This window comes from Poecilia mexicana, unplaced genomic scaffold, assembly GCF_051168715.1.
Source record: "Poecilia mexicana isolate PSO_F unplaced genomic scaffold, ASM5116871v1 scaffold_22, whole genome shotgun sequence".
NCBI lineage: Eukaryota > Metazoa > Chordata > Actinopteri > Cyprinodontiformes > Poeciliidae > Poecilia > Poecilia mexicana.
In genome coordinates, this window is record NW_028263391.1 from 21,282,363 (window position 1) to 21,304,469 (window position 22,107).

General features: G+C 39.1%; 1 protein-coding gene across 1 annotated transcript in view; it reads left to right on the forward strand.

Annotated features, from left to right (window-relative positions):
• The first annotated feature begins 129 nt into the window (after positions 1–129).
• Positions 130–22,107, forward strand: part of mnat1 (MNAT1 component of CDK activating kinase) — a 53,971-nt gene continuing 31,993 nt past the window's right edge. The window contains exons 1-6 of the mRNA XM_015013223.2: positions 130–335; positions 9,928–10,080; positions 10,432–10,505; positions 11,494–11,597; positions 11,705–11,845; positions 14,412–14,543. Coding sequence (XP_014868709.2) covers positions 247–335; positions 9,928–10,080; positions 10,432–10,505; positions 11,494–11,597; positions 11,705–11,845; positions 14,412–14,543 — 693 coding nt within the window. The 5' untranslated portion in view covers positions 130–246. The remainder of the gene's footprint in view (positions 336–9,927; positions 10,081–10,431; positions 10,506–11,493; positions 11,598–11,704; positions 11,846–14,411; positions 14,544–22,107) is intronic.

The following is a 22,107-nucleotide window of genomic DNA, read 5'->3' on the forward strand; positions in this document are numbered from 1 at the left end:
AGCAGAGGTTTCATAAACTAGATGAAAGAGGATTGAAAACAGGAATTAAGTTGTGGGCTTTGTTGATACCTCAATACTCCTGCAGTCTGCTGCGCCTGTCCGAGGGGTAGGAACCATTGTTATCACAGGCGTTTCCAGAGGGAGCGTTCTCAGAGTGACGCTTCGGTCCGCCTCAGTGGACGCTCACAAATGTTGACGTTTTCTGAAGCTGGTTTCTGACATAAATATTAAAAATAATAATAAAAGATGGACGACCAGGGCTGTCCGAGATGTAAGACCACCAAGTACAGGAACCCGTCGCTGAAGCTGATGGTGAACGTCTGCGGCCACACGCTGTAAGTCCTCCAACCGCCCCAGAAAGCAGCAGCAGGGGGATCATTTCTGTAAAACAGGGCAGAGTTTACAGAAATAACCCACAGGGAAGCTGAGAGGCGCCACTTAAATGTCAGTAGATAATCATTTTTTAATCATATTTTACCGTTAAATCTGAGTGTGAACGGTTTAAGTTGGAGCTTTCGCTCATTTCAGGCAAGTTAAGGCAAGACGACAATTTTTTTCCCTATGGAGAAATATTCTGGTCAAGGTTTGTGGCAGTAGAGTATCCAAAAATCTACTAAAGTAAGAGTGACACTACTTTGACATATTTCTCCTGAACTAAATGTAAAAAGTAGCCATCCAAGAAATTACTCAAGTAAGAGTAAATAAGTATTTGGTAAAAAGTCTACTCAAGTACTGATCAAATTATCGATCATTTAATATTTAAATATATCAACATCAGACATTAAGTGGAAATGTAGGTATTTTAAGAACCAGAATGACAATAATTCATATAAGTAACAAAAAAGTAACAAAAACAGGCAAAATAAATTATTTCAAAATCAGTTTCTTTCAATAAAAAACTTTTAAAACTTTAACAAAAACTGCAGGTGTGTGTCTGTGTCTGGTGGATGTTTGATTAAAACACGTTTGTTTTTCATTCAGTGAAGTGGAGAATACAGAAATTTTACTCAAGTAAGAGTAGCGATACTTCATAATAAAATTACTCAAGCAAAAGTAAAAAGTTCAGTGTAGTAAAAATACTCCTAAAAGTAATTATTTTCAAAAACGTTACTCAAGTAAATGTACCCAACTCTGCTTTGAGGACATGTTAATTCAGATGATTTAGAAGTTGAATAATTGTAAACGTGTGCAGCATTAACTTTCGGTGTGTATTCAATAATAATACATTGAGAAACAGTATATGTTCTAATATTAAATCCTGTTAGCAGGCCTCAAACACAACATAAAACAGCGATGCACAGTTGTTGACGTGCAACATTTGTTTTATATTCAGTCAGTGGATGAAATATAAAACAACCCTATTAAAAGACATAATCAGAAGATATGTTGTTGAAATTTAGAAACAAAGCACAAAAGTAAGAATACACCAAATTGCATTGATTTACTTCAATATGATTGTTAAATATCTTAATGGTGAACCCACATTTTCTTTTCAGTGATCATCCCACTACTTTACAGAACCTTTAGAAATATCCGCCTATTAAAATATTTATAGGTTTTGGCATAAAGGACCAGGAAACAACATCTAACTGACTAAATATATTATTGATTGCAAAGTTTGGATGGATACCATCTGAAATACGATTGGTGATTGTGATGCTACAATCATAATGATGCTAAGATGGCGGTTACCATTTGATATGCTGTGCTGCTCTAAAACCAAACACAATTCAGACCTGAGTAAAAAAATAACTATCCTATTTTTAACTTATTGCAAAGATGTGGAGCAAAGAAAAGAGAAAAAGTTTGTTTTACCATATTTTTTTATATCTTCAGGGAACATTTAAGAGTTTGAAACAGATCGTCATCATAATTCAATACCATGATGTGACAAGAAGCTGGTCATGAATGCTGCAGAATTAATTGGGAGAAGAAGAAGAATCCATATAAATAATGTCATAAGAGGAAATAATGAGGATGCACAAATAAAAAAATTGGTGCTTGTGCAATGCAAAAGTATCACTTACTCTGCTCATTCCCTCAGCATGATGCTGCCATTGCCTTGCATGACAGTTTGTAGATTTGAAAGCCTCATCTTGACTCCTGTAGCTCAAACATCCTTCAAGTCGTTGCCAAGCAGCTCAATATTTTCTCCAGAAGACATTTGGATTGTCCAAACACTGAAAAACCAAAATCTTACCAAGAATTTTTGGTCTCCTTTTTTTGTGCAAATATCTTAAAACGCTTGAAATAAAATTAAGCTACTTCACAAACAAGATCTAAGAGCTCGTATTAAGTAAATCAGTTCTTAATATTAATGAAAAGTGCTAGGTAATTTCACTTATAATGTGGGAAAATGTCTTGTTATAAGTAAAATAATCTGGAACTTGTACTTTTTCATCAATATCACAGATTTATTGACTTTAAACAAGCTCCTACATCTTGCTGAAAACTTGTTTGTAAGTTACTTTTGTCTTATTTCATGTCTAAAATATTTGCAGTAGAAATTAGACCTAAAATACTTGGAAAGATTTTGTGTTTTTGCAGATTTCACTCCAACACTTTCCCGTTTATGGTGGGCTTGTGTCTTGAACATCTGAATGGAGATCCTTTCATTTTAGGGCAACGTTTTTTACCTCAACACCATGAACTGCCCCCAGCTGTATTTTCTTCTCATGTATGTGAGATTTATGTAGTTTATCATTATTAGCTGCAGGTTGCAGAAGGTTAGACATAGAAGCAGCTCCCTGATGCCGCGGTGGCCTGATCAGCGTGACTTTTCCGACCCACCTTCTGCTTATTGAGCGTAGTACCATTTGGAAGTGGCCGTGCTTCGTCATCAGGTCAGCGAGGGCTCATAACTCCTCCCGTCTCAGTCTGGATGGAGAGCTACATGCAGAAAATTAAACGATTCTGCAAATGAAGCAATTTTAAGCAGCGCCCTGGATCAGGTCACCTTGGCTTTGCTCCTGCTGAGAGCAGACTGTTTACCTGTTTTTTTTTTTATTTCTGTCATCTCTAATATCATTCGCCGGATGTTTTGAAAGTTGTTTTGTAAGTTTGGATGAATTGATTTGATCTAAATTTAATTTTTTAACAATGTCTCTTTCATATGACATTGAAATGTTGTGTTTAACAAACTGAATTAAATTGAATTGTTGAGAAATATTCAATTTAAATGCTTGTATTTTTCTTTTAATCTGTTGATTGAGCTAAACAAACCCTGGAGGTTTTAGTTTCTCCTCCATGAATCTAAATTTAAGCTCCGTTAGACGTCGCTTTGGAAGACTGACACTGATTAAGCTTGATGTGTGTCACTTACTATGTTAACAGAATAACATCAAACCTTTGTTCTTTGGCATTTGACATGTTGCAGATTAGGACTGAAAGGATTAGACAGATTAAATGTGATTAATCGATAATTGAAATAATTGTCAACAATTAATCGCTAACTGGAAGATTCAGACTTAAAAAAGGAAATTTACTGAGAGCAAAAATATTCAGAGCTGTAATTAAGCCAAAATTATGCAGAAAGTTTATACATTTTACGTTTAAGATTAAAAAACTTCATGTAAACCTGTCGCAGTAATCAATTAATTAATCAATTAATTGCATGATTAATTAAAATAAACTCCATAATTTCCATACTGATAAATATTGTTTAAGGTTATTTTTGTTTGCAGAGTCATCATAATCATATTTTTATTAATGGTTTTTGTTGTGTGTATATTTTTTTATTTCAGTTTTATTTACTGCTTTTGTTTTTTTATTTTGGATATTTAAAATATCTTCCAGCTCCAATTTTAGTTTTCACAAAATTAAACTTTGTTGTTTTTTGAGAGAGCAAACTTGCATTTTCAATATATTACTTGAAAATAGTCTCAAAACAAAAATATTGTCATTTATCATTGTCTGACCACCGGTGCTGGTTTTAAATGCTCTAATGTAGCTGCAGCATTTCGGCATTTTATTGGACTGATTTGTGTTTCTGGAAACATTTTTAGTTGTTCAGCTCAAATCTCAAATTCTAGAAGAATTTTGTGGACAGTGAAATTTAAAATTTTGTGCTCAAAAGTTTACATACAAAGTTTTTGGCAATATTTTAGAGAGCGATATAAAAAAAGGGAACATTTTTTAAATGTTTTATCAAACTGTTGTGAAGCTAACCAACTGACCCTGATCCAGAGCTATGGCCTTGTTCTTACTGTGAATTGTCAACCCGCGCCCAGCTTGAGGTTCTTTACCGGTTCTTCTTGGTGAAACGTCTCTGCATTTCATTTTGTTATGGTTTTCTTCTTAAAGAAACTGTTTTTCTGGATAAAACTTTTGTTGGTCTTCCTGTATCCCATCATTTCCCACTTCTTAATTTTAGTTTGAACGTTGGTGACTAGTTTTCCTTGGATATCTTTTTATATCTTTTTTCTGTTTTATGACATTCAGCTAAACTCTTTCGGATCCCTTTATGATTAATTTGTTTCCCCCTATAAACTTGAATGTCAGTGCAGCGCTGCATTAGTGAGGATGGTTACCCATTTAACCAGTCTAACTAGCCTGCCAGGTTAGGTAATCAGGGTTATTTGTAAGAATCAGCACAATTCTTTGACAGTATAGGGCTTTACCTGGTTATCAGCAAAGCTGTGCAGTAAGGAGTTTTAGGTCCCATATTTTTATGGTACTGTGGGATGGTATCATCAGAAAACATCACATTCACTTTTAGAGCTGTGTTCATGACAAAGACATCAATGTTGATGACCTGAGATTCATTTATTCTCTTTTTATTTTACTATATTTTAGAAGTTTAGATGCCTGAGGATATTCTTTATTTAGGACAGAACTCGGTTTGAGACAGTAATAGAAGAATCTCAGAATATTTTATCACCAGTTTCGTCTGGGTTTCTCGGTCCAATGCAGATATACTAATACACGCTTTTATAATATGCAGAATCGATTACTGTAATGCACTGCTTTCTGGGCCTCCAAAGACGAGCTTAATTTCACTGCATCATTCAGCTGAATGCAGGCCGGGACCAGAAATCAAGCTCACATCACACTGATTCTGTGCTTTGACTTTATTAGCTTTGGAAAATGCTTCTTTTTCTCTTAGCTTCTGCAAAGCAATTTGTTTCTCACTTTTAGGTTTGAAAAGCGATCTATTAATAAATCTCATTGATTGGGATTAAGTAGAGGTGCTTTCACACCAGCCCCATTTAGTCCGCTTTAATCGAACTCTGGTTCTAGAAAGTCTGGTTCATTTGTGTGAATGCATAATTGAACTCTGATGTGAACCTAAATGAACTCTGGTGCTGTTTGAATGCGTATGTGAACACCAAGCGGACCAGAGGCCACTCCAAACGGAGGAAGCGGACCGAAGCGCAGGTAAATACAACCAAAGCAAATTTGCTGCTAGCAGCAGAAATGGCTCATGATCTTTTACCAAAGACAAAAGGGAAATCCTACATCCGTTAAAATCTGTTCCTACTCCATTTTTGTTTGCATTTTATGAAAAAGAAAGATGCATGCATGTCTTCTTCAGAAGTTTTTCTGTTGTTTCCTACAGTGGTTCTTGGTGCAGCGCCCCCACAGGAGAGGAGGTGAATAGGTTTGTCAAAGGGTTTCGTTTGAGACAGAGCTGTGTCAAAGAGTACTGCAGCAGCTGAAAATGTGACAAATGTTGACATGTTGGTCCCTAATGAAACAGGACTACCGGTTTATCAGGTGTGAAAACCTCCTAATGGGCTTGACACACCAGCAGTGATGAACGACAGCGTAAAGCCATGAACCCAACACACTGCAACGGCAACAGCAGCGACAAAAATTTAACATTTCTCAACTTTCTTGTATCGCATCACTAGCCTGCATGTACACTTCTACATGTACAAGCTCAAACTTTCACATACACAAATTTCGACAGTCGCTTGGCAGGAGCAGGGCAACGATTGTCGCCTCATTGCTCCAGTCTCACAGGAAATGGATGGAGAGGGAGCGGCAGCGTCTTGTCTGTTGAGCACCTTAAGTTTGAAAAGCGATCCAGGTGACACTTTATTTGAAGGGGTGTCCATAAGTCTAACATGAGACTGTTGTAAACATGAAGGAGTCTTCGTGAATCTTACGACTGTTGTCATGAAGTGTCACTCGGTAAATAATGACACTTTTAATACAAAGTTGACACGTTCAGTGGACTTTTAATTCAACATTTAGTGCAATTTTGAATTAAAAGTGTCTTTACCCAATGACACTTGATGACAACAGTCATAAACATTCATGAAGAATCCTTCATGTTCATGACAGGTGTAATGTCATGTTAGTCATGCATACCCCTTCAAATAAAGGGTTACCGCATGTAAACGAGACAATTTGTACATTCTGGTAGCTTTGGACCTACTGAAGTCTACATGGACTCCATCTTTGGTTTGGGAAGGTCAAGACCTCCATCACAGCAACCCGTAGGTCCGTTTTGCTTTGTCTCTTTTTTGTGGGTTGGTAGAGTTAGGATGTAGTGGTGTTAGTCTCTTTGCTGAGCCAGTATCGCCTTGTTTACCTTCCTATTACCCCTCCACCCCCTCTGCGACCTGCTGACAGCTGCAGATGAAGAGATAGGAGCCTGGAGCTCTGAGCAGGACAGGTGAGAGAGGGAGGTGTCCAAAGCACTCCGTCAGCAACAACAGCCCTGGGACACAGAGATGGCAAGCTGTTACTTCTGAAACGTCTTTCTGTCTGAGCGGGGTTATGTCTCTGAACATGAAAGCTGGCGCAGAGCAGAAGATGGAAAAGTCTCCTCCCTTTATTTTAAGGGGTCATCTCTGAGCTCTAGAGTTACACAGGATTTGCCCCTTAGAGGGTTCTGTTGTGTGGTCCATTTATGGGGCAGGGGGCAAGCTACGCCCCGCTCCTTGCCCCGTGTTGATGAATGGGCTCTTTGTGGGCCTGTGGAAACAAGCAGAATCTCTCCATCCACCTCCATATGGCGAGGTCTATAGATCTGCTGTAGCCTGAGGCCGCTGCGAACATCTGCCTCTTCCAGGGCTCGCTCCCAACTCTCAGACACCAACTGGACACCGCACATGCTTCTGGCTGTCGGTTTGCTTTCATTTTCAATGTCTCAGCGTGGCTACGGCCAAGCCAAACTGACACATGAGAGCATTAGCGCTTTAAGTTGCGGCAGGTTGGGCTTGTTTGACCCTTATTGGAAGCGTTAGGTGTAAACAGAGAAATTCCACGTGTCTGCACTTTCCTCTTTAGCTGTGTTTTCTGCTTTGCGTCTTGCTGAGGAGGTGAAACGTCTTGCATGACTGTCCCGAATGTTTGTGTCTTTCTTGAACTTTTCACTTGGCTCGATTTGGCGGCAATGAAGTGACTCAGGCATACCGTCAGTGAGGTGTACAGAGAAATTTGTCTTTCCTCTCGTAATTCTGAATAATGCTGGTGCTCGGAAACCAGATGTCCATTTTTGTGAGGGTGGTCATGAGCTGGAAGTTGGATTTCTGTGGCAATAAAGCTCCACGGAGACTTAATTAAAAGAGCGACTGTGCAAACGTTTATCCAGCCTCTTCAGCCCGTCAGGGGGACATAAAGGGACATTCCCATTGTCTGCAGTCTCCACTGGAGTGTGACTGATGGGTAAACGCCTACCTGCATAAAGGTGTGATTGATGGTTAAACTCAGGTCTGTGCCCTCAGGTGAGCCTGATGATCACATGATGTAGGAAATGGTCCAGATTAAAATGAATCACTGATTGCTTTGAGTATTACGTGAGAAGGTGAAGTCCAGCTGAAAAACGCATCGTGACTATGCTGTTTTGTCCCATATGTTGTCTTGAAAATCTATTAAGTAAAATTTTCCACACTTAAAATGTCTCAGTGCATAAAATAAATTTTAATATCAGGCAAAGATAGCGTGAGAAAATACAAGGAGCAGTTTTCAAATTATGTCATTTATTTAAAAAACATGGCAGTGTAGCAATCAGCCCCAAACCTAAAACCTGATTGTATTCAGAGTTTTCATGCACGAAGAGTCAGTTTTATGTCATACTACTGCATATGAATCATATTTAGGTCTAGACTTTGACTAGGCCGCTCCAAAACCTTCATGCTTGATACTTGAAGGTGTTTTCACACCCGGTAGATTTGGGTCGATTGGGGACTAAAATTGTGACATTTAAATTTCCAGCTGCTGTGGTTTGCTTTCAAACTGATCCAAAACCTTTGAAAAACCTGTTCTCCTCCTCGCCTGTGGGGGCGTTGCACAAAGAACCACTGGAGTAAACGACACAAATGCCTACAAAGAAGACATGAGCAAAATGTAAACAAAAATAAAGTGCCATCAGATTTGAGTGGTTATAGGATTTCTCTTTTGTCTTTGGTAAAAGATCAAGAGCCATTTCTCCCACTAGCTCTAGACTTTTATTTGATTTGGTTGTATTTACCCAGAATTCCCTGCACTATAGTCCACTTCCTGCTTTTGGAGCGTTCGCTGGTCCACTTGGTGTTCACATATACATTCAAACAGCACTAGAGTTCACTTTAACCGAACTTAGACTTTGGTTTTTAGGTGGACCAGTTTTCTTTTTACTGGTTCCTTGGATTATTGTCCTTCTGTGTTACCCAGTTGCTTTTGAACATCGTGTTTGCATCAATTATAGTAAACTGTCCAGGGACTGAGCAGCAAAGCATCCTCAGATCATCACACTACCACCACCGTGTTTGACTATTCTACTTCTGAAGTGCTGGTCATTTTATACCAGCCCACGGAACACTTTCCCAAAAGTTTGGGGGATCATAAAGATATTTTCTTGGTAAGCATAAGGCAGGTTTTTGCATAATTTTGATTTGGAAGCCATTTTTGTTTGGTCCAAGTCTTATTATTGTTGAACCCTAAACTCTGACCCTTAGGAAATCAAGTGAGACTTGGAGCTTTAGATGTTCTGGGTTATTCTGTGACTGCCTGGATAAGTTGTTGATGCTCTCTTGGAGTAATTTTGGTAGGCCGACCACTGGAAAGATTTGCCACTCCATTTATCGCTAATGTTTGCTGGAGTCCAAAAGCCTTAGAAACGTCTTTGTAACCATTTCAAGGCTGAAGAACTGGAATAAAATGTGTTTCTCATCTGTTCTTGAAATATAGAACATGTTTTTTAAAATCTGTTAACACACTCCATGTTGTCAGACGGATACGAGATTGAAACTCTTTGGAAAATAGAATAAAAACATTTAATTCATGATTTAACAAAGGGGATAATTACTTTTCCACTTAAGCTGGGTTGGTTTGAAAAGTTAAATTTCTCTTAATAAATGTTATGCTCAGTTTCTCTCAAACTTTATGGATAATAAAAATAAATAAATAAATAGCAGATGTATATCGTCACTTTCCTAAAATAGTGAGTAAAATAAAGTGATTTTGGCAAAAATAAATAAATAAATCACTACCTCTTTCTCTCCAATAGATGTTTTGGCCATAGTCTTGGCAATATGATAGAATATTGTTAAAATCACAAATATTTCATCTTATAATACTTCCTTTAATCAGGGGATGAAGGAAAACTCAAACACCTGAAATATTCCAAAGTTACTCAACATATAATCTGTCCTGGGATGAGTTCTGCACAAATTACTGAGCTGGATTTCTCTCATGTTACGCAACCTGGCAGAATGTTTGAGGTCTGCTGAAACAACAATAAAGCAAACGTTTTTCCAGCGCAGACAGACACTCCGCTGATGGGGTGTTGGGACTAATTTCCTCTTGTCTGAGAGTGCGAGGCGGCCTAATCGACATTCCAACCGTAATCCCAGCCATCTTTGAGCACTTAGGAGAAATATTCTGATCCCCCATTATCGCCCGCTGCTGCATTATTGCCTCATTTCTAGGAGAAATGAGTAGAAAACTGTATTTGCACATGAAGCTGTGTTGCCGACGTTCTGCTTGTTGCCTTAGATGCGAGAACTGTGTGGAGATGCTGTTTGTGCGCGGCTCAGGGAACTGCGTGCAATGCGACACGCCTCTGAGGAAGAGCAACTTCCGCGTGCAGCTCTTCGAAGACGCAACTGTGGACAAGGAGGTAGAGATCCGCAAGAAGGTGATGAAAATGTGAGTGAGTTTGGGTCAATGGGTGGGCATTAGGGGTGTGGTTCTCTGTGTTTATATGTTACTCCAGGCCTCCTCCCACTTCTTAAGCTGCCTTTGTCTTCCTCATTACACTGTTTGTTTTGTAGACAATGAGTCTCCCCAGGGGGTGGGGGTGGAGGCTCTTTCTCTGCCAGATTTTTACTCCGCAGCCCCTCCCTGTCCTCTTTCACTCCATCTTATCAGTGTTTTAATAGCCCCTTAATTGAGATCTAATGTATGTGTGTATTGGGCAGAATGCAGAGATGGTTTATAAAATGGTTGATTTAATGGATGCTGTTACTGTCGGTGATTGCTCCTCTTGTTTCTCTGCAGCTACAACAAAAGAGAGTTCGACTTCCCCAGCCTGAGAGACTATAACGACTATCTGGAGCAGGTGGAGGACATAGGTAGGAACAGGAAGGCCTCAGTCTGGAATAACCAATGTCTTCTCATCAAAGACGCATCGGATCTGGGGATACAAGTTCCTCTGAGGACTTTCAGCCTGGATGGACTGAGTGTCACCATTAATCTCCAATCAGTACTTTTGCAAAAAAAAAAGTACTGATTCTCTATTATTGGCCCACTAGTTTTCAAACTTTATCTCCTGCTGCAGGGAGCTGTCTTTTGAAAACTTGTAACATGACCGAGTATTTTTGTCTAGTTGTTAGTGCAGATTTCTTGGTAGAGTTGAAATAAGATAAAACTAACTTACAAGTAACTTTTCAGGAAGATGTAGGTTTAAGACATTAATTCCTTAATATTGTTTAAAAAATAACTGGTTCCACTGCCGGATTACAGCATTATGAAAGATGTTTGCATTGGGGTGTACTGCAGGGCTCTGAACTTGGTCTCTTCTTTTGTCACTGCTGGGAGCTATCTTTTGAAATATTGTTACTTCACTTATATCAAGATATTTTCCCCATACTATGATTTAAATAATCTGCCAGTGGAACTACTACTTTTATAAAATCAATATTAAGGAATTATTGACTTAACACAAGCTCCTATATCTTGCTGGAAAGTTACTTGTTATTTTTCTTATTTCAAGTTTACTAATATATCTGCACTAGAAACTAGACAAAAAATACCTTATAAGATTTAATTTTTGCAGTGAATTTCTTTCCATATGCTGATGATTGCCATCTTTATTTCCTCCTAAACACTCTGAGCCATCCTCTGTTAAGCTTTTTATTATTCTAGGTGATGTTCAGTCATTAATGACTTTAAATTTATTCAATCTTAATATGTAAAATTGAAGCTTCTAATTGTTTCTGTAGAGGTAAAGGTGTTGATTTCACTTCTCTAATCTGAATATTATTATTTACAGATACACAACATTACATTTTTACAGTTAAAAACAATTATGTATTATTATTTTTTTACATTTAAATGCAGTTTACAACCTTACAAACAACGTTGATGTGGAGAACACCAAGGGCAGGATGGAGCAGTACCAGAGGGAAAACAAAGACATCATCCAGAGAAATAAGGCGAAGCTTGTAAGCACCGTCTCCCCTCTCTTAAACAAACACTTGCATGACCTCAGATTTGCGGTCGGTGATGTTGCAGATTGTTTTGAGGATAATGTTTCGTTCTCCTCCCTCAGACGCGGGAGCAGGAAGAGCTGGAGGAGCTGCTGCTTCTGGAGCAGCAGAGCAACGAGCAGCGGAGGCTGGAGGTGCTGCAGGAGGAGCAGAGGCAGCTGCAGGCCAAGAGGAAGAGCAAACAGACTCTGCTGGATGAACTGGTGAGAAACACACGTGCTGCATGTCCGTATTTACTAAAAGTGACAAGAGAAGAAAGGCTGATGCACTTGCTTTAGTACACTCTGAGGGTGCTTTCACACCAGCACTGTTTAGTCCGTTTTAACTGAACTCAGGTTCGTTTGGGGACTTATGAATGGATAATCTGATCCACACCAAAAAAGTGAACTCTTGTCCGCCTAAAAACTTAGGTCTCTATTCAGTTGAAGTGAACTCTGGATGCATATTTAAATGCCAAGCGAACCAAAGACCGCTCCAAAAGCAGGAAGTGGACAACAGCACAGGGCATTCTGGGTAAATACAACCAAAACAAATGAGACAGTCAGAGACAGTCATCGATGCACAGTCACATGGTTTTGGTAAGTTTTATTCAGATTTCGCACATTTTTTTGTAAACGTTATTTAGTGAAGAATTGTAAAAATGTACATACTTTTACATCACATCATAAAAACGTTCCTCAAAAGTATCCGAGTACGAAAACCAGATAATGGTTGAAAATAAAGCACCGTAACAAACGTTTGACCATTCAGGCAACACTTTGTCAAAACAGTTCGACCCAGGCCTGGTGTTGAGTTTGGCAGGTGGATGCCGCTCTGCAAAGACATTTTTCAGTTTTCATCACAGGTTTACATTAATGAGAACCGATTTCGTGACTTAGCATGAAGCATGACGGAAATCTGACGCCACTCCATTTTTGCTTACATTTTGTGACGAAGAAAGCTGTCTTCTTCTGAGGTTTTAGTGTTGTTTCCCTCAGTGGTTATTGATGCAGTGCCACCACAGGCAAGGAGGCAAACAGGTTTTTCATTTAGTTTGGTTTGTTTCACTCAGTACAGTGTGAAATCGAACTGCAGCAGCTAAAAATGAAACAACTTTCCGAACCGAGTCTACTGGACTTTCAGGTGTGAAAACACCCTCAGACACACACCGTCACCCTGTGACACCATTAAGAGCTTATTACAAGTCATTGCGCTGCGGCTTGCATTGTTCTCATTCTGTGATCCCAAAGCTTTTCGGCTCCATTGTTTTGAGTTGAGGGCTTTGGAAGATACTGTCCCTGCAGAGCTGCCAGCAGAAGGACCATCACAGATAACAGGTTAAGCTGTGTGCTTGTTTGTTTAAGGCACAGGGCCTGTTGACTGTAGGCAGATGAGATCAGCTCAGACCCCCTCTGAGGGAAACTCTTCTAAACTCTGGCTTCTCCGCCTCTCTGTGGCCATTTGCACACAGAATTTATCAGTTTATCTCCGATATCTGCTTTATTCTTATCAGCTAATGCTTTAATTTACATATTTATGACATTTCTGGTAATTTTAAAGACTGTTTTTATAGTACCTTGGATTTGATTAAACTTTTCTTCAATTTTAAAATTCAACAAATGTAGTTGAAATAGTTCATGCTGAAACTTTTGCATGGGCCGGTCCGGTTACCGGTACCAGGGTGACCAAAAGTTCCCGAATAAATACAAATACAAAAGCCTTAACAATAATTTATGACACAATTTCAGCAGTTCAAATTAATTTTAATGAGCAGTCATTGACAGAGCTAGAGTGTTGCTGCACTCTGCCTGTCAGCTTGCTGAAATAAGGCTAATAGACTGTTCCCTCTTCCTTTATTGCCTGATTAATTAACCAGCTAATATCAGCAGGGCTGAAACGGTTAATTGAATAATTGGTTATTGAACTAATCATCAACTGATTTAGTAATTGATGATTCATTAACTGGTGTATTCAGACTAAAAAGGCCATTTTTAGAAAGAGCAGTAATTAAACCAAAACTGTACAAAAAAATATACATTTTGCATTTAAGATTGAAATGAACTTTCTCTGTAAATATCTTCTACCCAGAACTGCTCAAGTGGTATAGTTTTAGATTCATCCGGATAGTATTCTTTAAAAAAATTATAAAAAAATCTCACTAAGCAGCTTTTGCTTCCCAATTATGAATCAGTTATTCCAAATATAACCAATAGATTAGTCCCACACTGTATTAATGTCTCACATGTTGATGTTAGAAGTGTTTTTTACTGCAGATGCATCCTTTGCTACAAATGAATGTCATTACTTTATTTGTTCATTAGCATCTTTTAACATTGCATAAAAAAGTTGAATGAAAAATCTGCAGAATGTACCATTTTTAAAAATCCAATTAATGGATAACTAAAATACTTGGTAGTTGCAGCTTCAATCATTGTTTTATCTGCACCAATCTAAGGCTTATGTAAATACTAGTTTGCACTAGAAACTAGACCAAAAATACTTGGTATGAGTTTGTGATTTTCCAGTGTTCCTGTCTGCTGCATGATCTCCGCTTTAGTAGTTGCTGTACTTAGACATGTGTCCTCTGACCTTGGATTTAATTGGAGGTTTTGTTCTCCTGCTCGGTTTTTAATATCTGCGCCTTCAGCCCGGTGACAGCCCGGCTGAAAGCACCGCTTGCTGATGGTTATCTCACTTTAGCGATGAATGATGGGAAGGGGCTGCCGCCGGTGCCGGCCTCATAATGAAACACTTTAATGACAGCCACTGAAACCACTTGTGTTCCTCCAGGAACAGTCCAAGCTTCCTGCCACCATCTTGCTTGCTCAACACAAGGTTCGCGCCGCCCAGCTGGAGACGCAGATAGAGCAGCAGAAACAGAATGTGAAGCCGACCAGCTTGTTCTCTACTGGGATCCAGATCGTAAGTGAATCACTTTGGGTCTTTTTGGTATTAATTGAGCCTGGAAAAGGCTGGGAAATTATATTTTCTTTCTTTTGTATAATTGTTGTCGTTCCTTCCTTCTTTCCTACCTTCCTTGGTATTCTTCCTTTATTTCCTTTTTTTCTTCCATGTTTTATTAATTTCTCTCTTGTGTCCTTTCTCTATCCCTCCATGGCTTCCTTCCTTCCTTCCTTCCTTCCTTCCTTCCTTCCTTCCTTCCTTCCTTCCTTCCTTCCTTCCTTCCTTCCTTCCTTCCTTCCTTCCTTCCCTCCTTCCCTCCTTCCTTCCTTCCTTTTTCCCCTTTGCTCCTTCATTTCATCTTTCTTTCCTTTTTTTCTTTGCTTTTTCTTTCTTTTTTTTCCTTGCTTATGGCTGAAAGACGTATCACAATGTAAGGGTTTCATATTTAGCTGATATTGATAATTAATTAGTTTTTGGTTTTAAATAAAAAATATTGCCAAACTGATGACGCGACCATTTCTATTTTATCCACAGTTTCTATAGTTTGGTCATTTTTAAGCAGTTATGAGGCACAGTAGCTAAACTTTAAACTGCTGCTGCATTAGCTACTCAACAAGTCGTTGCTAGGTAACCATAGAGTGAGTGAGTTAGTTAGTTACTAGGTAACCATAAAGTGAGTGAGTGAGTTAGTTAGTTGCTAGGTAACCATAGAGTGAGTGAGTGAGTTAGTTACTAGGTAACCATAAAGTGAGTGAGTGAGTTAGTTAGTTGCTAGGTAACCATAGAGTGAGTGAGTGAGTTAGTTGCTAGGTAACCATAGAGTGAGTGAGTGAGTTAGTTGCTAGGTAACCATATAGTGAGTGAGTTAGTTGCTAGGTAACCAGAGAGCGAGTGAGTTAGTTACTAGGTAACCATAAAGTGAGTGAGTGAGTTAGTTGCTAGGTAACCATAGAGTGAGTGAGTGAGTTAGTTGCTAGGTAACCATAGAGTGAGTGAGTGAGTGAGTGAGTGAGTGAGTGAGTGAGTGAGTGAGTGAGTGAGTGAGTGAGTTGCTAGGTAACCAGAGAGTGAGTGAATTAGTTGCTAGGTAACCAGAGAGTGAGTGAATTAGTTACTAGGTAACCAGAGAGTGAGTGAGTTAGTTCCACCATCTTTGCTTAGCTGACCTTGAGAGGTTGAGCTACTAAAAGCTTTCATGCTGTGTGAAAATGAACCACCGTTCAGTGAGTCCTCTATCCATTGAATATTGTCAATTGATATTGATCCTGTGTTTATATATTGTTACTGATTTATTATTCAGCTCTAGGTAATTCATAACTTGCAACAAAAAAAAAACTAAGTATTTTTGGTCTAATTTTTAGTCCAAATATCTTATTCCACTTCAAATTAGACAAAACTAATTTACAAGCAACTTTTCAGTAAGTTATAATAACTTTTTTTAAGTCAATAACTTCCACTGGCAGATTATCTGCCATTATCTACAAGCTTCTGTATCTTGATGAAAAGTTACTTTTAAATTAGTTTTGCCATATTTGAAGTGTCGTAAGATATTTTCACTAGCACTAGACCAAAATAGTTGGTAGGATTTTGTGTTTTTGCAGTGTAGGGCCTGAAACGGAGAACTTTAGTCGTCGCCTGCTGCTTCCCCTCAGTGTGGGAACGGGCATTGGGCCTCTTCGCTCGGATCATCACATTCCTGCTGTAGCAGCGGTGGGTCCCACGAGGGCCGGGCATGTGGGCTCCGGGCTTTAGCTGCGCCGCAGTTTGTGCACACGGTGCCTGGAGAGACCTTCATACTTGGCTATCGTTCACGTTTTCGGTCATTTATTTTCATTTTAACGGGCTGAGATAGGCTGTGTCATCATCCTCACTCCCTCCACTGCAGCCCTCATGAGACACGGTTGTCTTCTCACAGTTTAGTGATGCATGGCAAAGATATCTGCTTCATACTCACCTAAGGCTTCAAAATGCTTTTTTACACGCTCTGTTATACGTAAACTTTCACTTCTCTCTAAAGACAACTGCTTCATGCCGAGTTTCAGTGTGGTTCTCTGAATGTCACAGTTTTTAATATAAAGTAGGAATTTAAACTCACTGACTGAGAGAAATGCACCACGATTGTGTTGCTTTTGGCCGCTTTCCCAGCTTCTTGCTTTAATTTCTCCTCATCTTGTCGTTTGAGCTGCTGTTAGTGGAACAGAGCTCTCACCACGCATCTGCTCGGTCGAACCGAGAGACGTGAGTCAGGGGAAAGTGTTGGTTTGGATTTCCCTTCACCTCAGAGTCCAGAGGAATGACTTTTGTTTGACTTGGTAGGCTTTCAGCAAAGAGCTGTGGGTTTGTGCAGATTGCTGGAATGCATGTATCTGCGAGTTTTTGGGAAGAAATTGGGAAAAGCAAATCTGAAATATGTGGGTATTTCATCACTTAAAGAGATTTGTGCAAATTCTTTGCAGTATTACTGCAATTTAATTTAATTCGTTTCATATTCACTCAATAAATATGAAGAGTTCATGTAGCAACTGAAAGAAATTATGAATGAAAGGGTAAAATAAACTTTTAATATCTTCCTCTTATCCAAACATCTTGGCTATTAACTTAGAAGGCAATTAGTGACATATTTAAAATCACAAAACACACAACAAAACTTCTATTACATTTATTTTAAATGCAGAAGAAGAACTTGTTTTAAGTCAGTAATTCCTTAATAATGATGAAAAGTGTGGTTTATAATTAAAATAACCTGCCAGTGGCATAAGACATTTTCCCATATTATAAGTTAAAAAGTCTGGCAGATTATTTCACTTATAACAACCATTTCATTTTTCATTAATATTAAAGAATCGTTGGGTTGAACAAGCTCCTGTATCTTGCTGAAAAGTTACTTTGGTAACACTTTATTTGAAGGGGGGTGAATAAGACTGTCATGACACCGTCATAAACATGACATAACACCTGTCATGAACATGAATAAGCCTTCATGAATATTTATGACTGTTGTCATAAAGCATCATTCGGTAAATTATGACACTTTTAATACAAAGTTGACATTATTCAAAATGTCTTTGTTATGACAACTTGACATTAACCAGGAAATCATTACTGTTTAAACTTTACCTTTAATAACATAAAGTTACCTAATTTTTAAAGTGCAATCAGTAATACTTTTATAACAAATTTATATCAGTAATGATTTCTTGATATTTGCTCCAGAAACTAGACCAAACTTAGACTTGCAGGGTTGACGTTCACAGTCACTTTTCATCCAATCTACCTGAACTTGAGCCATTAAAGGGAAACTTTAAGATGCCAGTTCTTCCCCAGCATCGCAGTCATTTCCAACTATGTCTAAAGCAGGCCCTTATGTTGAATCCAGTCCTGATTAGGGAAGAGCTGGATGGGCTTCCTTAGAACTGGTGAGGGGGACTCCTGGCTAACCACCGAGTGCTAACGTCACACTTGAATGGCCTGAAGAGGAAGTTGGCCAATCCAGGGGGGGAAAGTCGTATTAGTCCAGGTGTGATGTGTGGTGGGATGGGCCTGGTCTTGCCTCAGGAATGGTCTGGAAACCTTCTCTAATCCCTCACTTTGTAGATTGCTCTATTGAACCAGGAGACACACAAACGTCCATGTGCGGGTGCATGCAGATAAATGCACTCCGTGCCCCTCCCCCGACGTCTGAGCACACAGCGTTTGAAGAATAAAGTGTCTTTCTAAAACAGAAGTCCTCTGAAATCAAAAGACTTGCTCTGCGTGGGAGGATTTGCTGTTTAAACAGGCTGGTTGTTGTCTAACAGGGGATCGAGCATGGTGCCAAGACTCTTCATGCCACCAAAGAGTTCAGTAGGCACCTGCGAAGAGAGAGGCACAGATTTTAAAGGGGACTTATAATGCAAATTTCACATTTTGCATGTTTTTATTCTTCCATTTGGGTCTCAACTGCTTCTAAAAACAGCCAAAGTGATTAAAAAAAACACCAAGATGGTTTTTAATAGGTTGATGTTTTTTGGTGTTAGGAAAATGAGCTGTTTCAAAAACCTTCCAATCGTTAAGTCACAATCCTGGGCACCGTTACCGAGCAACCCAAGCGGAGCTCCAGCATGTTTAGTCAGCTGTTTCTACCACTGTATGCAAAAAACAAGTGTTTGGTTGTTGACTTACCTTACTGAAACTACACTGCAAAAATACTAAATATTGCCAAGTATATTGGGTCTAGTTTTTGGTGTAAATATCTTAGTACACCAGAAATAAAAAAAATTAAAAAATCACTTACAAGTAACTTTTTAGGGAGACAATGGAGCCTATTTTACTTAATATTGACGAAAATGTGCTTGTTCCACTGGCAGATTATTGAAAAATGTCTTGTTATAAGTGAAACAGGCTCGTTGATTGTAGAACAAGTACTTCTTCATCAATATTAAGGATTTTATTCTTAAACAATCTCTTAGATCTTGCTTCAGATGTACTTGGAAGTTAGTTTTGTTCTGAGATATTTGCACAAAAAGCCAGACCAAAAACACTGGATAAGTTTTTGTACTTTGTCTGTTCACTTGCTACATTCTTGTTGGTTGTGCAGGAAGCTCCACTTCTGTTTTTCAAAAATTTACAGTTGCATAATTGTGCATTTGTTTGCAGCTATTTTCTCTGTAAACATTGAGTTGGGGGATGTGGCCAGCAGCAGCTTATTTGGATTTAAAGTGACAAGACATCCTAAAACTATCTAACTACACTTGAAATAAGACAAAACTAACTTCCAAGTAACTTTTCAGCAGGACATAGGAGCTTTGTACTAGTGCCATTTCCCCTGGCAGATTATTTAACTTCCATCAACACATTTATCCCATGTTATAAGTGAAATAACCTGCTAGTGGAACTAATTCTTTTTCATCAATATTAAGGAATTATTGACTTAATATTGAAGCTCCTATATGTTGCTGAAAAGTTACTTATAAGTTAGTTTTGTCTAATATAAGTGCTCTGATGTTTTTTCACTAGAAACTAGACCAAAAGTACTTGGCCAGGTTGACTTAAATCTCATTATTTAAAAATAATGTTGTGCAAAAAAGAATTAATGAACACGGACATATCCTAACCTGTTCAAGGAAGCATAACAGGTCAAAACCATGCAAACTGCGTCTGAGACGTCTGTTTCCGTGGCAGTGAAGGTAAACGCTTCATCATCTGGGCGCGTGTGTTTGTGCTGATGGGGGATTGTTCTCAGCTGCTGCAGTGTCCCATTCCGGAAAGCAGCTGACCGATGGGGAATCTTTCCACCTTGGAGTGGCTTTCAGCACCACCTCAGATGAAAGGTCCCCGGTTCCAGCTCCGTCGGGGGCCCACGGGCCCTCTGCCCACAGGCAGCAAAGCAGCTGACATACCTGATGAGGCCGGCGTGGGCACCTAATGAAACAGGAGGCACATAAACAAATAGCAACACACACACACACAGATGAGCTAATGTGGGTGGAAAGTTTATCCCTAAACACCGTGTGGCAGGCTGAAATAACCCTGGCTCTCTCTGGCCACTCATTGGACACTTGGACTGTGGAATTTGCCTGCCATTGAAAACACGGTCACACACACACGGAGACGGTGAGAGTGTGTTTGCTCTCCTGGTTGAGTCCTCTACCGTGACCTCTGCTCAGCAGATGCACTTGTCGACGCAGGCTGCGCTCTGCAGACTGGCCCAACCTGTTCTGTCTGAGTTGTTGGTGAATGCTCTCCGCAACCCCCACTGACGTTTGCACTTTATTTTCCCTTCCCTGTTCACACTCCACAGGAAAAAACACACACACAGAGATCTTCATTCCATTGTTTTAATTAAAACAAAGAGGTTTTAAGAAGGGAGTTTGCAAAAACAAAATCTTACCATGTGTTTTTGGTCTAAGTTGTAGTGCAAATATCTTTGTACGCTTGAAATTAGGTAAAAATAACCTACAAGTAACTTTTCAGCAAGTTATAAGAGCTTGTTTTAAGTTAGGTTGAAACAATCGGATTAATTGTGATTAATCAATTATTGAAATAAACATCAACTAATTTAGTAATTGATTAATCGTTAACTGCAGTATAAAGACTCAAAAAGGCCATTTGTTGAAAGAATGACATAATAAAATCAGTAATTAAACCAAAATAAATATATACATTGCATTTAAGATTTGTCTTTAAATGCATCTAACCAGAACTCAAGTGGCATAAGTTCAGCTTCACCTGATTCAAATTCTGAAAAAAAAAAAATCTCCTATTAAGCAAGTTTTTTGATCCAGTTATTAATTGATTAATTAAAAAGATAATCAGCAGATGAGCAGAAAGGACTGAGCTTTTCACATGTTGATGTTAGAAGTATTTTTAGCTGCAGATTCATCCTTTGCTACAAATGATCAACCGTTCACTAAAGGAATGCTGATGTTGCATTTTAGGCTGTAAAATGTCATAAATTATAAGCTTATTTGTATCTAGTAATGGATTTCAAATATTATATTTTAAAAAAATGAGTGGTTCAATGAAAACATTGCAGAATGTCCAATTTATAGTCAGAATAATCGATTACTAATATAATTGTTGGTTTCAGCATGAGTTTAAAGTCAGTAATTTCTTAATATTCATAAAAAGTACCATTTCCACTGGCAGATTATTGTACTTATAACATGAGAAAAGTTAGATTAGTCTTATTTCAAGTGTACTAAGCACTTTGCACTAGAAACTACAGAAAAATAGTTGGTAAGATTTTGTGTTTTTGCAGTGCAGGAGCCCTGATTGGCATCAGCACATGTCCGTTCGCACCTCGACCCCCCTGTGACATCCTGGCCCGGCCCGGCTTCAGTGGGGCTCTTCGAACCCAGCCTGCAAGCTGGTCGGCCTCCGCTTGGCGGAAAAAGGAGTTGTCAGCTTTAGGGGCTTTGCGCCGGAGCAGCTGCCACCGGTCAGGGAGATATATTTAAACTGGTAAGACACAGGGAGCCAGCAGTTTTTACACTTGCTACTTGCTGCTCGGTGTGCCAGTGAGGAACCCAAATCCCTTTATCCACACAGAAGCACCGGCAGCTCTGGGGCAGAACAAGGAAGTGAGGGCTGGGAAAGTGTGAGCGCAGCTTCTAACAAGGCGCATCATTTTCAATCCCTCTGCAATGCTTCCTTTCCGTTTAGGGTGTTCGCTCAACCCACCACTGGTGGTACTTGGACTGTCTTCACTGGTTCTTCTGTTAAATATTTCCAAACACATGAACCAGGAGCAAATACCAAGGCTGTGATGTTGTGAGAAAAAAATCTCTCTGACACTTGTTTGTTTCTGCTTTTTTTTGTTGAGTACATTAACGGGGACCTATTATGCAAAATTCACATTTTGCACGTTTTCATATTTACATTTGAGTCTCAACTGCTTCTAAAAACACATTAAAAAGAAACACCCTGACTTTTTTTTGTTAATAAGTTAATGTTTTTTTTTGTCTGGACAATGAGCCGTTTTAAAAACCTCCTGAGTCTCAAGTCGCTCTTCACTGTTTCCTAGCAACCCCAGCCTGTCACCTAGCAACCCAAGCACAGCTCCAGCATATTTGGTCAGCAAGTTTTGACACCATACAATGGT